Source organism: Euprymna scolopes, chromosome 8, assembly GCF_053919585.1.
Source record: "Euprymna scolopes isolate OS-2025 chromosome 8, ASM5391958v1, whole genome shotgun sequence".
Lineage (NCBI taxonomy): Eukaryota > Metazoa > Mollusca > Cephalopoda > Sepiida > Sepiolidae > Euprymna > Euprymna scolopes.
Window position 1 is genome coordinate 128,076,323 of NC_136489.1, and position 15,493 is coordinate 128,091,815.

At 36.0% G+C, this 15,493-nt stretch overlaps 1 protein-coding gene across 1 annotated transcript in view; it reads right to left on the bottom strand.

The window, feature by feature from the left end:
* The window catches only part of LOC145283766 (solute carrier family 75 member 1-like), a 115,869-nt gene that overhangs the window by 63,799 nt on the left and 36,577 nt on the right, over window positions 1-15,493 (bottom strand). Inside the window, exons 2-3 of the mRNA XM_080132822.1 lie at window positions 9,647-9,914; window positions 4,184-4,280 (exon numbers count right to left, since the gene is read on the bottom strand). Coding sequence (XP_079988948.1) covers window positions 4,184-4,280; window positions 9,647-9,832 — 283 coding nt within the window. The 5' untranslated portion in view covers window positions 9,833-9,914. The remainder of the gene's footprint in view (window positions 1-4,183; window positions 4,281-9,646; window positions 9,915-15,493) is intronic.

A 15,493-nucleotide genomic window follows, 5' to 3' on the forward strand; every position in this document is an offset into this window, starting at 1 on the left:
TCCAAAAAGAAAAAAAAATTTACATACAAGAAAATGGAGCAAATTGCTGGCAAACTTTTTGCAGTTTTAGAAAAGAAATCTATTTTATTCAGTTAATGGAAATATCAAATCCATGACACCTGTTATCACACTAAAGCAGAGTTTATCAATGTTTGTTTGCCTTACGGTTTTCCTCTATAGATTTTGAATCATACAAAATACATGCTAAAATATTCCTCAATTTTGAGACTGAGTAATGTTTGAAAAGAATTCTATTTTATTTGTTCTAATTTTCTGTAATTTATAAATTTAACATTGTAGAAAACTAGTTGGTAATACTCTTATAGCAACTTGTATTCAATGTTTTACTCACTGCTGGCTATAATGTCTTAATTTTGGACAAAATAGGTGAGGTATTACAACAGTTCTATACTACAATTGAACCTTTGTGGAAAGAATTTGGTGGGTACTAGAAGATTAATGGGCAACGCCGAGTAAGGACAGTTAGTTGATAATATTCTTAATTAGTTTATTAGCATGAGGTTTTGCTTTTAGCTAAAAGTGGAAGTTATTAAATGTTATTCTTTAGGATTATGGTACAACTCAGAAATGGATATTCAAGAAAAAACGTAAAGAGATATTCCCCGATAAAGTTTACAAACTGACACTATTTTGTTCTTTAAAAACATAAAATAAAGAGATTTTCCACTATTTGATTGGTCAGTATAGCTTCATAAACAAATGCTGTACACTGAAGATTGTTTTGCCAATAAATTGTAACTTAGGTTAGTCTGTGACAGAAAAAAATTTCAAATAGTAGATGTCAAAAAGATGATAACTCTCTCACACACACTTTATCACAATGAGTCTTAGCACAACCCCATTACATTAGAAAATACTGAAAAAAACACCCATCTTTTTGTATTTCAGCACATATTTACTAACTTGAGAGAAATCACTATGGCTAATTAAGGAGAAGTATAACAAAAGGGACAGACCCCAGTAAATAAGAAAGCAAAACTAGAAAGTTTGAAAATATTAGGAAAAGGCTAGAATCGAACCCAGTAGGCAAGTGTTAAAATAACTAAATATTATTTATGTCAGAGATAGAACGATTGTCCATACTTTTAGAAATAACTGGATATTAAGAATGTCAGTTAAAAGAATGGACAAATATAAAGTTGAATGTTATGTAACTACTAGGTTAAATGATGCAATTTAATTTACGGATTTTTGTTTATGAGATGTGTGAGATACATATGCAAAGGGCACGGGTAAATTGAAATGTGATAAAGTCACATTGGTTGACCATACTTCTCGCATAAAGAAAGGAGATTCTCAATATATTGAGACAGGGTTCGAAGTTAGAGACGATCACACAATCACAGTCACAGTGATGGAGTCAGTTAGAGAGAAGAGTTGGTCAGTGACTTAGAGACGAAGGGAGGGGACCGTGTAGTCATACAAGCTTGAATTCCTGAGTCATCAATCAGCCGGCTGATGAATATAGAATCACCATCTATATTTTGTACTGTTTGTCTTCGTATCGTCATTCAATAACTGAAACCGAGTTTGCATACTGCTGATGTTGTTGGTCATGTGACTAATTTCTCCTTGTTGATTGATTTGCACATTCCCTCATTTTGTAATAAAATTCAAAGCCGAAGTTAGCAGTTTGGAGTTCAGACTTGACGGAAATGGATATTTGTAAAGTGTTGAAGTGAACTCGTCTAAGTTACCTGACGTAGTCGTATCTCACTGGGGGAAATCTACTTCAAGGAAATCCAAGAAATCTGTCGAGGACTTACATTTGAATTTGTTGGAAAAATACTAGCTTGGTGGAGAGAACACACACGTAAGAAATATTCTCACTAGGAAAGATTGAAATAGGTGTTTATTATTAGATATTTTCTTCTAAGGCCTCAAGAAAACGGACACGTCTCAAGCTGCAGTTTTTCTAAGTCAAGTAGAAAAGAATATATTTTGACCAGACTGAAAAAATGAACAAAGACTTTTTTTTTTTTTTTTTTTAATTATTATTGGACTTCTAGCCTCTTCAGTGAACGTTAAAATATGAAGAACTGTGTATTGTTTTTACAGGTTATCCCTTCAGTAAAATCAGGAAATAAATTCCTCACAAACAGAACACCCTCGGAACATTAAAAAAATAAATAAATAAATAAAAAGCCTACTGAACCAGTCTTTCTTCCGCAAATGTTACCACACAAAGGAGTTTCTTTGTAGCTGAGAGCAAAATCTTAGCGGCAGAAAGTCGTGAACTTTTCGCTCTAAGTTTCTTTTTTTAATAAAACTGTTCGTTTGTTTCTATCCACCAAGTTTTTTTCTCTTTTCATTTTTTTGTTGTTGTTGCTTTTGTCTTTGTAACGATTTTATATATTGAAGTGACCTTCACTGGAAATAATGATAATAATTTCGATACTGTATGCTTGTTCTTATAGTTTGTTTAAGAGTACACCACCAACCCTCATAAAGGAAGAATGTATTTTGAAAGAAAATACTTAAATGAACATATTTATGTAAGAAAATGTGGTATATTATTTTATGAAGTATTTTTATGGAAATCGCTCCTGACAAGGTGTGAAGCCACCTTATGTAAGCAGCTAACAAGAACAAGAGATGATTATAGCAAAGGTGTATTGCGATATTTTTGGCTTATAATGGGGTATGGTCCCTCAGAGTTGGGAGATTCCATTTATATACGCTGCTGCTAGGAACTGACGAATCAAATTAATTCACGTTCTGCTACCAACCAATCAGAAACCAGAATTGCTCCATAAAAATTAAACCTTCTTTTTAGCAACCTTGCATATGTTTTCTTCCTGTCAACACGGGAAGAATCTTTTGTTCTTTGGCTACAAAATTATAAAGTCCGGAACCTGTACAGAACAGCTGTCTACTGAGAACTTGTCATCTCCAGGACTCGTATAGAATAACTACCCATCGGAAACTGTTCTGAAACTAAACATGACTTACAACTCAAGAAGGTGCCTATTGACCTTAGTTTTCAAATGACTAAGTCTATATAAGACTTAAATATTATGTTTAGAATTTCGGACTTGAAAGTACAGTTAAAAAAACATTTCCAATATGAGGGAGGGCAAGTAATTAAACAAATTGTCAGAGCAACAGTGTTCTGTAAAGTAGCAACTTCCTTTTTCCTTTTTATTTATTTTCTATTCTAAATCTTAAAAATACCAGTAAAAAATTAGATAAATGCTTTAACTTACAAAAAAAAAAAAAAAAATAAATTGTTTCTTTACAATCTATTTTATGACAAAACTGAAAATCACTTTCAGTGACTTTAGATAGAATCAAAGGAAATTTAGTGCATTTAAATTCATTTAAAACTTGTATGTGCTGTTAAGATATCAATTTCTATAACACAGATTATTTTTTATTTATTTATTTATTTTTTTACACAGGAAAAACTACTTATCAAGGACCGGGGGCCACTTGAGGATAAGGGTTAATAGGTATACCTTAGCCAATGTGATTATAGTGTAGTAAACATAAGTAGTGGAAATTTTGTAAATTGGATTACTTAGGGAAACGATTCATCAAGAACTTGTTTATATTGGACTTGAAGATAATCAGATTGTATTCAGCTGGAAAGCAGGCAATCGGAAGAGAGTTCCATAGGCATGCAGTTCTAAGAAATAAGCTTTGTTCATGGAATCTACATTTAAGTTTAGGCACAGATAAAGAATGTGGGAAATCATTGATAGTGGTTTTGGCTAGACGAGTGTTTTTCGTGAAAGTTTGGTGAGGGGAGGGACCATAGATTGGAGCTCAGATGAGCACTTGCCATAGAAATAGCGATAAAGCAGAGACAGGTTCCCAATGTCTCTTCTGTGGGAAAGAGATTGCAGAGAAAGAGAAAAGGGCATTCCCCACTAAGCTATGAAGTCTATTTTTAACTGTCAAGGCAGGATATGCCCAGATGTGGCAACTACTCCATTGGCCGTACCTGGCATTTATATAGATAGAGAATTGCATCAGGAGGGAGATATCTACTGGAGCGGAAGAAGGATCCTACCATTTTTCCAGCGACGTTGGCAATGGATTTGATAAATCATCTGACAGTGGTTTTCTTTTAATTCAATATAGACTTTTATGACCAACCTATACAAAAAAAAAAAAAAAATCATGATGAACAAATATTCTTAATAGAATGTAGACTTACCTCCAAATAACACAGCATTCCATCGATCTGTATGAGGAACGCCTATAAAGTCCTGGAAGTCATGTACACTGCTGGCAATGCCTGAATACATTGTGTCCTAAAATAAATGTTTGCAACACAAGATAATGAATAGAATGTAGGAATTAAAAAAGAGAACAATAAATTCACGATGTAAATTAAAAAAAAAAAAAAAAAACATTTAAAACCAGAAAATAATTTTTTTTTTCTCAAAGAAAATTTGGAAAAATAAAAAAAATTTGATAAACAAATAATCTCTCATGTTGGTACTTTGGTATTTTTTTCATCATCCTTAGTTTTCGGACTCTTGCTCTAGATTGTGACCAAATTTGGTACCACTGTTATCAGATGTCCTCCATCAAAGTGATAACTGTTTCAGGAAGGCCGCCATACTGTAATCATACTTCTCCACTGTAATGTGCTTATGTGGTAAATAGTAACAATCATTGTGTAAATTTCCCAGTTTATTAACGCATATACATAAAACACAGCCCTTAGTGAAGAGTTCTACGGTGTCCTATGTGTTCCTACAATAATGGGTTACATTCTTTGTGCATAGAAAGTAGTTCCAGTGATATCCACCTGTTACTATTTTTTGCATGATATTGCCAATCGCTATATTCCTTTTCCAAGATTCTTTTCACTGTATTTGAATATTTGTCTCGGTCATCTGATCACTGTAATCAAATAAAACTAGACTCTTGCCAGCATTTGAACAACATTATAAATTCTGATCCGTTCAGTCTGGTTCTCCTGAACTCGACTGTCACCATCTTGACTTCGGGTCTTTTATTACGTCATTTTTGGTGTGTGGCCTCATCGATATCAAACTACATCGCCCCCTGATCCTTAAAGATCATCTCCTTGATCCCTGCTAGTCTCTTCCCTAGCCCACACTACTTGGCTAGTCACAGCTAGCCCACAATGCTTTCCATTTTTTCAGTTTGGCACGACTCATTTAATCTTTTCTCTAGAGTTGTAAGCCATGTTTAGTTTCAGAACAGTTTCCAATGGTTAGTTGTTCTACACAAGTCCTGAAGATGATTGGTTTGCAGTAGACAGTTCTTGAGTTGGAAGCCTACGAGCAAAAGATTCTTTCCATGTTGACACAAAGAAAATATATGCGAAGTTGCTACAGAAAAGGTTTAATTTTTATGGGGCAATTCTCGTTTCTGATTGATTGGTAGCGGAACGTGAATTAATTTGATTCGTCAATTTCTAGCAACATCGTTTATAAATAGAATCTCCCGACTGTGCAGGATCATACCCCATTATAAGTCAAAATATTATATTTCAAATCTCGATGCAACTCTTTTCAGTTTTCCCTTTCTTAACACTTTAAATTTTTAAAGTTCAACGCAAATCATTTTAATCTTTCCATTTTTCAACGCTTTCAATTTTTAAAATTCAACGCGTGCCATTCAACATTCTCTTGACACTTTCAAATTTCTATGCGAATCATTTTAATTTTTAACTTTCGACGCTTTCAAATTTCTATGCGAATCATTTTAATTTTTGACGCTTTCGAATTTCGATGCAACTCGTTTAATCTTTTTCAATGATTTCAATTTTCATCTCGGTCGCAGCAACTTTATTTTTCTGGTCAAAATAGCTTGTAATCAAATAAAACTGGACTCTTGTGTGCATTCGAACAACATTATAAATTCTGATCCATTCAGTCCGGTTCTCCTGAACTTGACTGCCGCCATCTTGACTTCAGGTCTTTTATTTCATCATTTTGGTGTGTAGCCTCATTGACAGACGAGAGTACATCAGTTATCTTGCTAGTCGTTTGAGTTCTTTTCTCTCCATACATTCCACACAGCTAAGATTATTCTGAATTCGTACATTCATCATAGAACATAGGCCTCCACTTTCTAGTATTTCATTGTTACTGCCTGCAAAATCAGATTAACACTTTCCAGCATAAAAGACTTGTTGACTAGCAACCAATCAGAACCCAGAGAATGGAATTGCCTATCTAAGCATAATGGAATATCCCCACTTCTTATCTTATCAACTTGCTAGCCTTTTATTTCAGTTTGAGCTTAACTGATCAGAAGGCCACAGTTCGCCATGCATTGCCACATCTGGGTTGGTGCATCTGCCACTAGTCTCTCGCTCCTAGACAGGGTTCAAAGATATAGTCACCAACCTAATAGGTTCTGAACTAGCAAATAAACTCCAACCTCTATCTCATCACCGAAACCTGGTATCCTTGTGCCCGTTTTACAAGTGTTTCAATGGCAAGTGTTCTGAGGAACTCCGAGCACTAACACCCTTTTGACAACAACACCGCCAACAAACTTGATAAGCAGCAATATCCCACCCCTACACTGTAGAGATCTGTAGATGCCATAAAACCTTCTACTCGAATAGCTTTTTCCCTTGGACTTCTGCACTTTGGAATTCCCTCCCATGCCCCTGCTTTCCTGACTGTATCGACATGCAAAAATTCAAGCGTAATATGAACAGACATCTCGCTGCCCAACTCCATAAATAGTATCCCTGCAAATCTGGTCCCAAATAGTAGCCCCTCACAACTAAATGGTCCTGTGCTTTGTTTGGGGTGACAAAAAAAAAATTTTTTTTTCAAACTGATCAGCACTGTAATTGTCTGTATTTTTGAGATGAGGTGTTTTCATTGATTGAGATTGTCGGACTGACTTCCTCATCTTGGTTGTTATTGTCACAACGTTTCGGCCGTTTTGCCATCCGGCCTTCGTCAGGTGTTTTGTATCGAACTGGGGAACCGTTTGTTAGGAGTCTCTGATCAGCACTGATTACTGAATTCACTTGTGACCATATCTTGCCATATATTTCCCTGTTATGAAACATCATGTAGTCATGGAGTTGTCACACATCAGTATTCCAGGTTTCCATTCCATAAAAAAAAAAAAGAGTTGACAGGATAATTACTTTGTAAAATTTGGACTTTACTGAACAGTTCCTCGTAGTCTCCCCTGAATTTATCCATAAATCGTGCTTGCAATCTTAGACAAGACTGTCCAAATTAGCACTTTATAAAACTGGTAAGAGTCAGTGCTGGCACAGATGAATATAAATCTCAGAATCTATACTATATTTGTAGTCTATTTTCAATTTCATCCCTGGTCAGATAAAAACGCAATGAAAAAAATCAAACACAAATTTTGTTGATAAAGACTTTACAATGAATTTAGTGGTGATATAAATTTTTTGTATTAGCGGATTTTTTTTTTTTTTTTTTTTTTTTACAATAAAAGTTTGGAGTTTGCATTTATTCTGAACATCCATAAAAATCGAATTTTACATTATTTTATTTATGACTTGAAAAGATGGACAGATACTTAAATATAGCAAGTAAATATATACATAACGTTTATATATTCTTAATAAATAAAAGATGTAAATATATAAAGTACTAATAATAGCAGGGAGTGATCAGTAGCATAATGGACTAATCCTAATCTTATAAAAAAAACGCTGGTAAATTAAAAATATTTACATTTTGAATTTGGAGACAGAGACGAATCTCACAGGTAAGGAAGACATTTTTTTATAACATGAATAGATTAGTCAAATTAATGATGAGTAGGTAACTAGATCCAATATCTGGAACATTTTTTTTGTTCTTGTGATTAAGGGAGGTGGTGTTTGATAAACACTGCTGGGGAGCCATAATTTAATATGCTGTTTTGTTTTTAAATCCCCGAAACAGTGCTTCATGGTAAACAACTGATGATCCCTTAAATTAACATTAGGACTATTGTGAATTCGAGAGAGAAAGTTGATGCAGTGATTGCAGGCGATTAAATGACTTACTGACTAAATAGTTTTCCAACAAATGGTAAAAAAAATATAAAAATTAATTAAGTTCTTTTATATAGTTTTAAAGGTTAAAAAAAACTTCCAAGATATATATATATATATCTGAGAGAGTGAAAGAGAAATATATCTATATTAATAAAATGATAACGATTTTCCCAGAAGTGCTATGAAAACATTCTCCAAGAGGAGCGAGAGGTTGAATGGTGAATGGGGAAGAGAGCATAGATGTTAGAAGGCTGAAACAGAGCTCTAGCAATCAGACACCATTTACATCTATGGCAACTGCAACAGAGCCTGTCAATTCAAGAGAGGCTTGAATAGTTATATTAAAGCAGACATCGGAATTTGGTAACAGACTAAACTGAGGCACAGAATTCCACTGACTCTTAAGACAGACCGATGCAATATACAGATAACATTCTGTAAAATATTCAATTTCAGTTTTCAACAATGCATCTTTTTTACTAGTTTTTCTAAATTCATTTAATTTCATCTTAAAATGTTATTGTTGTTCTTACTCCGAACTGGCAAGTTGTCCCAATAATATATTACTGCGTTGCCATCAATGTTCTTGGACACAAGTTGGCATGGGTCAATACATCCTCTCACTTTTCTCTCAGAGTCAAACGATTTTTGATATTTCAAAGTCAAGTAGACAGAGGAAAGAACCTGTTAGATTAAAAAAAAAACTCTGACATCAAGTTACCTCTACAGGGAAGTTAGTCAGGTATGCAATATTGTGCCAATGAAACGAGGTTTAGAGCTTGGTTGATAATGCAGGATTTATTAGATTGGAGATTCGTTTTTAGACTGTCCAATATAGGTTGATACATCAACTCATATGTGGCAACAATATTCCAGACATGGGCAAATGGTTGCTTCTAGATATATTTTCAGGTATGATTTTTTAGTATAGTAAAGAGAGCCCACCTTCTTTGCAGCAGCCTTGGCAATGTCTTCTATGCTTTTGTTCCCATTCAGGTTAGAGTGTTTCCATGACAATCGGTGGCTGGACAGATACCATTTGGGGGTTGTTCATTTTGCATAATTTTTGTTTCAATCAAAAGGGGGAGCAATATAGAATTTAGAGTTACATCACCTATTTTATTTTATTTTTTAGATTGCAGCTATTTGAAAATAATTCCAACACAAGTATTTTTTTGAAAGGAATTAACTCGCATTACGTTTTATTCTTAACAACATGCAGCAACAATCCACAAGAAAAAAAAAATACAATATTGATTTTGTAAGACAAAGAAATAAAAAGACAAACTTTACTTCATAGTAAAAGTGTAATAATGGATATTGTATCTTTAAGTATAGTACTTGACTTGTTTTTCTCCCCACTCCATTTGAAATTTATATATTTACTTTAAGCTTACATATTGTTGGATGCGTAATTAATTGCAAACAACTAGTGTTAAGTGATGTTGAGTCTCAAAGTTTGGATATGGCTTGTCATCTTACATACTTCAAGATATTAACAGAGTGATATGTGCCTGTTTATAAGTTCAATTCTTAGGACTAGACCAACCAATTATTCAGCTAATTTTAATAAGTCTGTAAAAGATATCATAATAAAGAAAAACAAAAAAGTGCGAGGTGTGTTTTTTACAGCGTCATAAACAAAATTACCTGGTCTCTTTTTTGATAATAGTCCATTATGGATGGCAGTAATGGCAAAATCAAAGTAAATGCCAACAAATCAACAATGAGGGCCACAAAAACCACATAAAGAGTTGATTTTTGTTCCTTGCTTTGCACCATACTCTCTCCTTGGTGAGTTGAGCCATTTTTAACTGGCTCTTTTGTTTGATTCATAACTGAACAAGTTGAATTAGACGATCTTGCAGGACCGGAATTGGTCTTTTCCCTCAAAGACAAAGAGACTCCATTGGAACATCTGGAAAAGAATTTAAATAAAATTAAAATAACATACAAGAAATTCCATGGTAGCTTTTTTTTTAAATCAATTTTCACCCCAAACAAGGCCCATTGCCACTTTGAAGTAGGGGGCTACTATCAGGGACACAAGTTGTAGGGGTATTATATGAAGGGAGAGGAGTAGCAAGATGTATATTCACATTATACTTGAACTTCTGCATGTCAGTACAGTTGGGAAAACAGAATCCCGGAAGGGAGTTCCAAAGTCTAGCAGTTCTGGGGAAGAAACTATTCGAGTAGTACACCTAGGGATCTCCAGCTTGTTGGGTTTGTCGGGGGTATTTACGTCGAGGAGGTACAGGTGCTTGTAGTTCGTCAGAGCATTCATCATTAAAGTACTTGTAGAACAGGCAGAGGGATGCAACATTTCATCAATGGGACAGAGGCTGAAGCCTAGATGACAGTTCAGGACCTATCAGGTTGGCGACTCTTTTGAACCCTGTTCAGAAGCGAGAGACAAGTAGCAGATGCACCAGCCCAAATGTGACAACAATACTCCATACATTGGCGAATGGTGGCCTTATAGAGGTACAGTATACTTTCAAGCATAAGTAGCTTTCTAGCACGGTAAAGAGAGCCCACCTTCTTCACAGCAACCTTGGCAATGCTTCCCAACTTTCTTAATATAAAAGTTTACTCTACATATAATTCCAATCATAGACACAGTAACGTTTATCAAAATCTCCATCTTTGTTTTTACAATCAATACTCCACAACATACAGCAAGAGAAATATCACTATAAATACATAACACAATGAAGAGAACTCTTATCTTAATAGAAAGAAACACAATTTAACAGTGCTGATGTTTTTTTGTGGAGACTACAGTTCCCTATAATAAATAAAACAAAAATGAAACGTTTCAGTCAATATAACCTCCGACCTTCTTCAAGTGTATCTTGTCAAACTGGGAAGGTTTCTGTTGAACTCAAGATGGAATTAATTTACAGGGGTTAGCATGCTCTTGTGCCATCAGCCATGACTGGATAGAGGTCCTATCCAGTCATGGCTGACGGACCCCCATGAAGTAAATAAAGGGTTCCACTCGAAATTCCATCCAAATTCTCGAGTTTGGCAGAAACATTCCAGAGTTTGACAATATGCACCTGAAGAAGGTCGGAGGTTATATCGACCGAAACATTGTGAAAAATCCAACTCAAGATGAGAACAGTAGTCCGTGAAATCCAAATAATATGAATAACCAATCCTCTAAAAATTCAGAAACGTCAAAAATAAAACCAGTTTTATTGCAACAAGTGGGGATGCCCTTTTCTCTTCCCTGCAACCTCTCTCCCACAGAAGAGACGTTGTGAGCCTGTCTTTGTTTTATCGTTATTTCCATGGCAAGTGCTTGTCTGAGCTCCACTCCCTCGTCCCCCCCTCGCCAATCTTTCACGAGAAACACCCATCTGGCTGAAACTACTGTCAATAATTTTCCCCACTCTCTATCTGTGCCTAAATCCAAACGTAGATTCCATGAGCAAAGCTTCTTTCTTAGAACTGCACGCCAGTGGAACTCTCTGCCACTTGCCTGTTTCCCACCTGACTACAATTTGGACATCTTCAAGTCCAACATAAACAAACTCCTGACAAACCGCCCCTTAAGACACTATCAAAACCTCCAATACTAATGATTACTACAATACTACATCATTGATTACTGTACACACAATAACCCTTATCCCTGAGTGGCCTTCGAGCCTTGATAAGTGGTGACCCCCATGTAAAAAAAAAAAAAAAGTCTCAAGATTTCAGAACAGACCTTCATCTTTGTCAGACAATCTGCTATCTGTTCTCGACCCTTAATCCATTCAGTTTGAATTTCCTTCTTCGACTTTATTTCTTTCACTTTGATCACTCACAAGATTTGATGAATTTAAAGTCTCTACCAGAGAAGCATTATCTTTTTTCCTAAGAACTTCAGGCAATGTAAGTCTTGAATACCTCTTGAAACATGGTGGCCGGTTGCATCAGCTGCTTCACTAAGCACAAGAGTTTCTGAGTCTAATTGACTTTTTGTTAGAGTCAAATACTTTTGATGACCAGCACATAGGTCCATTCTGTTCATCTTGCAATAAACAAGAAGGATAAAACCACCTTGTGAAGATCCATCCTCCAAATTAGCATAGATCGCATCTAAATAACAAACAATATTCAGATCTGAAGGTTTCCCAAGCTTAGTAAAAGATATGGAACCTGTTGATTTTATCTTTAGTAATGACTTGTTTGCCTCAAAGTGTAACTTCACTTTTGACGATTTTCTAATATTACTATCAGTTCAGCTTGGCTTTGCTCAGGATCTATGTATTGTTCATAACTTTACATGCATGTGTATATATTAAAAAGTGTGCACATGTACGATAATGCCTTTCTATATAATAGGCTTCCTTAACTACCACAGAGAAAAGTTGGTAGAGACCGCAGAGGTAAAAAACTTTTTTAAGACTTTGACCCCAATGTTGACCCCTTAAAATTTGTTTTGGGCTCAAATCAAATAAAAAAAAGTTTGATCCATGTCCAAGTAAGCTACATCTAAAATTCCAAGTGTTTAGGCCAAAAATTGGCAGAGGAGTTTGGTAGAGTTTTCAATGGTCAAATCGTTGAACTTTGACCCCTTGACAGCCAAATTTCTAGCCGAAAACTGATTAAACAGATTTTCCCAAATCTCAATTCCCTTTATGTCAAATCTCAAGTCTGTAGACTGAAAATTGACAGTTTGGTAGAGCAATGTACACACAGACACACACACAGACAATTTCACTTTTATAGATATATTAGCATGGGTGCCCGGCGTTGCCCGCATGTTTTGAGGTGTATGCTGAGCAAAAAAAAAAAAAAAAAAGAGTCGATTTTTTTAAACTTTGACCCCTATTATGACCCCTTAACATTTATTGTTTTGGGCTCAAATCAAGTTAGATCCATGTCCAAGGAATCTATATCTAAAATATCAAGTGTTTAGACACAAAATTGTTGGTGGAGTTTGGTAGAGTTCTCAAAGGTCAAATCGTTGACCCATTAATTGCAAAATTTCTGGTCGAAAACCGATCACATCGATTTTCCCAAATCTCAGTATCCTGTATTTCGAGTCTGTAGACTTAAAATTGACAGAGTTATTGCGTAGGGAAATGTACACACACACACAGACACTTTCACAGATATATAGATAGATAGATTCTACACACATCAAACAATACATCTGGTAGAGTCCAGGTAGATATCCACATCATTTGATCTATCAATCTCTTTAGCTCTGTTTTCTCCTCTTAAGCTCAATCCATCATTTTTCCTTAATCTTCCTTTATGTCTATTGGGGATATAGCTGAAGCAAATAGATTTTGATCTATAATAATTTTTTTTTTGTTAGTTTAACATTCAATCCCAAAAATTTTAATGTTCTATTTTCAGGCTTTCCTATTTTAATTATGTTCAATTCTTTGATAACATTTTTCTGAGATAGATCATTTCTACAGAATATGAAATGATGTACGCTTATTGCCAGAAAGCTTATCAAGTCACCAATGGCATTGTACGAAAAAAGAAATAGTGCATTGTCGTATTAATTCACCATTCCTTTCAAGTGAATTAACTCATGATTAACTCGCTTGTATCATGAACGGACATCACTATTTAAACAATAAATGCATCCGCGATTCTCCATTTCAGCCTTCTGATATCTATGCTCTCCCTTCTCCATCCACTCTTCTTGCAGAATGCTTTCATAGCACTTCTGGGATAACGACAAACTTCCACCCATTAATATGGGAGGGGAGATTATCATCAAAAGTGTCCTGAATTGATAATTTAGCACCGGACTTACTTAGATATAAATAAGTCACTTGTACCCATTCCCTTCCTCCCCGTTTCTCTTTTTTTCTTCTTTATTTTTTAAATGGAGAGTAGATAAGACAGTGGATGTGTTATTAGCAGCTCCAGTAACTCTCGCTTCTCCTTTTTTGTCCCTCAGTCCTCATTCAAATGAGTGATTTTTCTGACAAAGGGTGAAGAAAAAGCTGCTTAAAGGTCGGTAGTACTTGATGAACAGTAGTCTGAGATGTCGGAAATTTTTCTGTCTCTATGTCTATCCCTGTGGCCATGTCACTAGTAAGGGTGCTGGAGGTAAACGTTTTGTCTGGGCTGACGTTATCCGCCTGATAGTCAGGGACCCGAATCTTGGATTAACCACTAAGGAGGCTGTCCTATCAGCAGGCGCAAAGTACTGGGACTACTGTATTGCCATTTGGTGAGTGGATCTAGACCATGCAGTAGTCTCTGGTGGGGGCTCTCGATGCCATACTAGTGGGTAATTGTTACGGCTTTACCTTTTCATGTGCTACAAAAAAAAAAAATCTCCTGTCTTTTTCTCTCTTACTTTCCCTCTCTGTACTGCTCTAACCAAGTATGCCGACCTGTTCCACAAATCCCAAAACCTCAACATGAAATATCTCCAGAAAAAAACTCGAATAAACCTAGAACCCCATCTTCCAACGTAGACCCCTACTACCAGGTCTCCTTCTCCAACATCAGAGGTCTACGTCCCAACCTTCCAGAGGTTGAAACCCAATTACAAGAGACAAAACCGAACATATTGTTTCTAAGCGAAACTGGAATAGGGCCGACCACTTCCCTAGATGAGTTCATAATTAATGGATACTCTAACTTAGCAGCTAAATCTGACTTCCAAGATCGCCATGGGCATGGAATATGTGCCTACATTAAAGATGGCTTCCCGTGTGGCAGGGATATCTCTAGAGAAGACCCTAATTTACCCTATATGTGCTTCTGGGTTGCACTTGCTAACACCACTGCATTTATATTTGCCCTCTATCGGCCCCACAACAGCGGAGTTACTATCTTTAAGAGCATATCTGAGAAAATAGACCACATCCTGTCTGCACATTCCTCGGCTAACATCCACATCTGTGGTGACTTCAACGTCCATAACGTGGAATGGCTGACCCATTTAAATAAGACAGACGATGAGGGGAGGTTTTGCCATGATTTTGCCATTGCTTATGACCTCACTCAGATTGTTCGCGAACCCACCAGTGTGCCCGATACACCCGGTCAATATGCAAGCCTCCTAGACCTTTTTCTCTCAACTTCCCCTGAGCTATGTTCATGTTCCATTCATTCTCCTCTAGGATCCTCCGACCACTCTGTTGTATCAGTTAAGATAAAAACGAAATGTAATAAGCCCCCAGACGTAACTCTCCACCGTACTATATACCGATACTCTATGGCTGACTGGGATAGCTTCCGTACATTCATATCTGATTTACCTCTGCATGCCATGTTTAAAAAGGAAGTGTCCTCTATAGTATCAGATCTGACCAAATGGTTAATGGTATGAATTGGTCTATGCCTACAATCTAAAAAATTCCAACAAAAACCTAACAGCCAGCCATGGTTCTCCCCAGAATGTGCTGCTGCTATCGCGCACAGAAATCACTTTTCCATAACTACCAACGTAATAGATGCACTGAGACTAAAGCTGCTTTCAGGACTGCCAGCAACCACTGTAAAGAGTAATAAGAAATG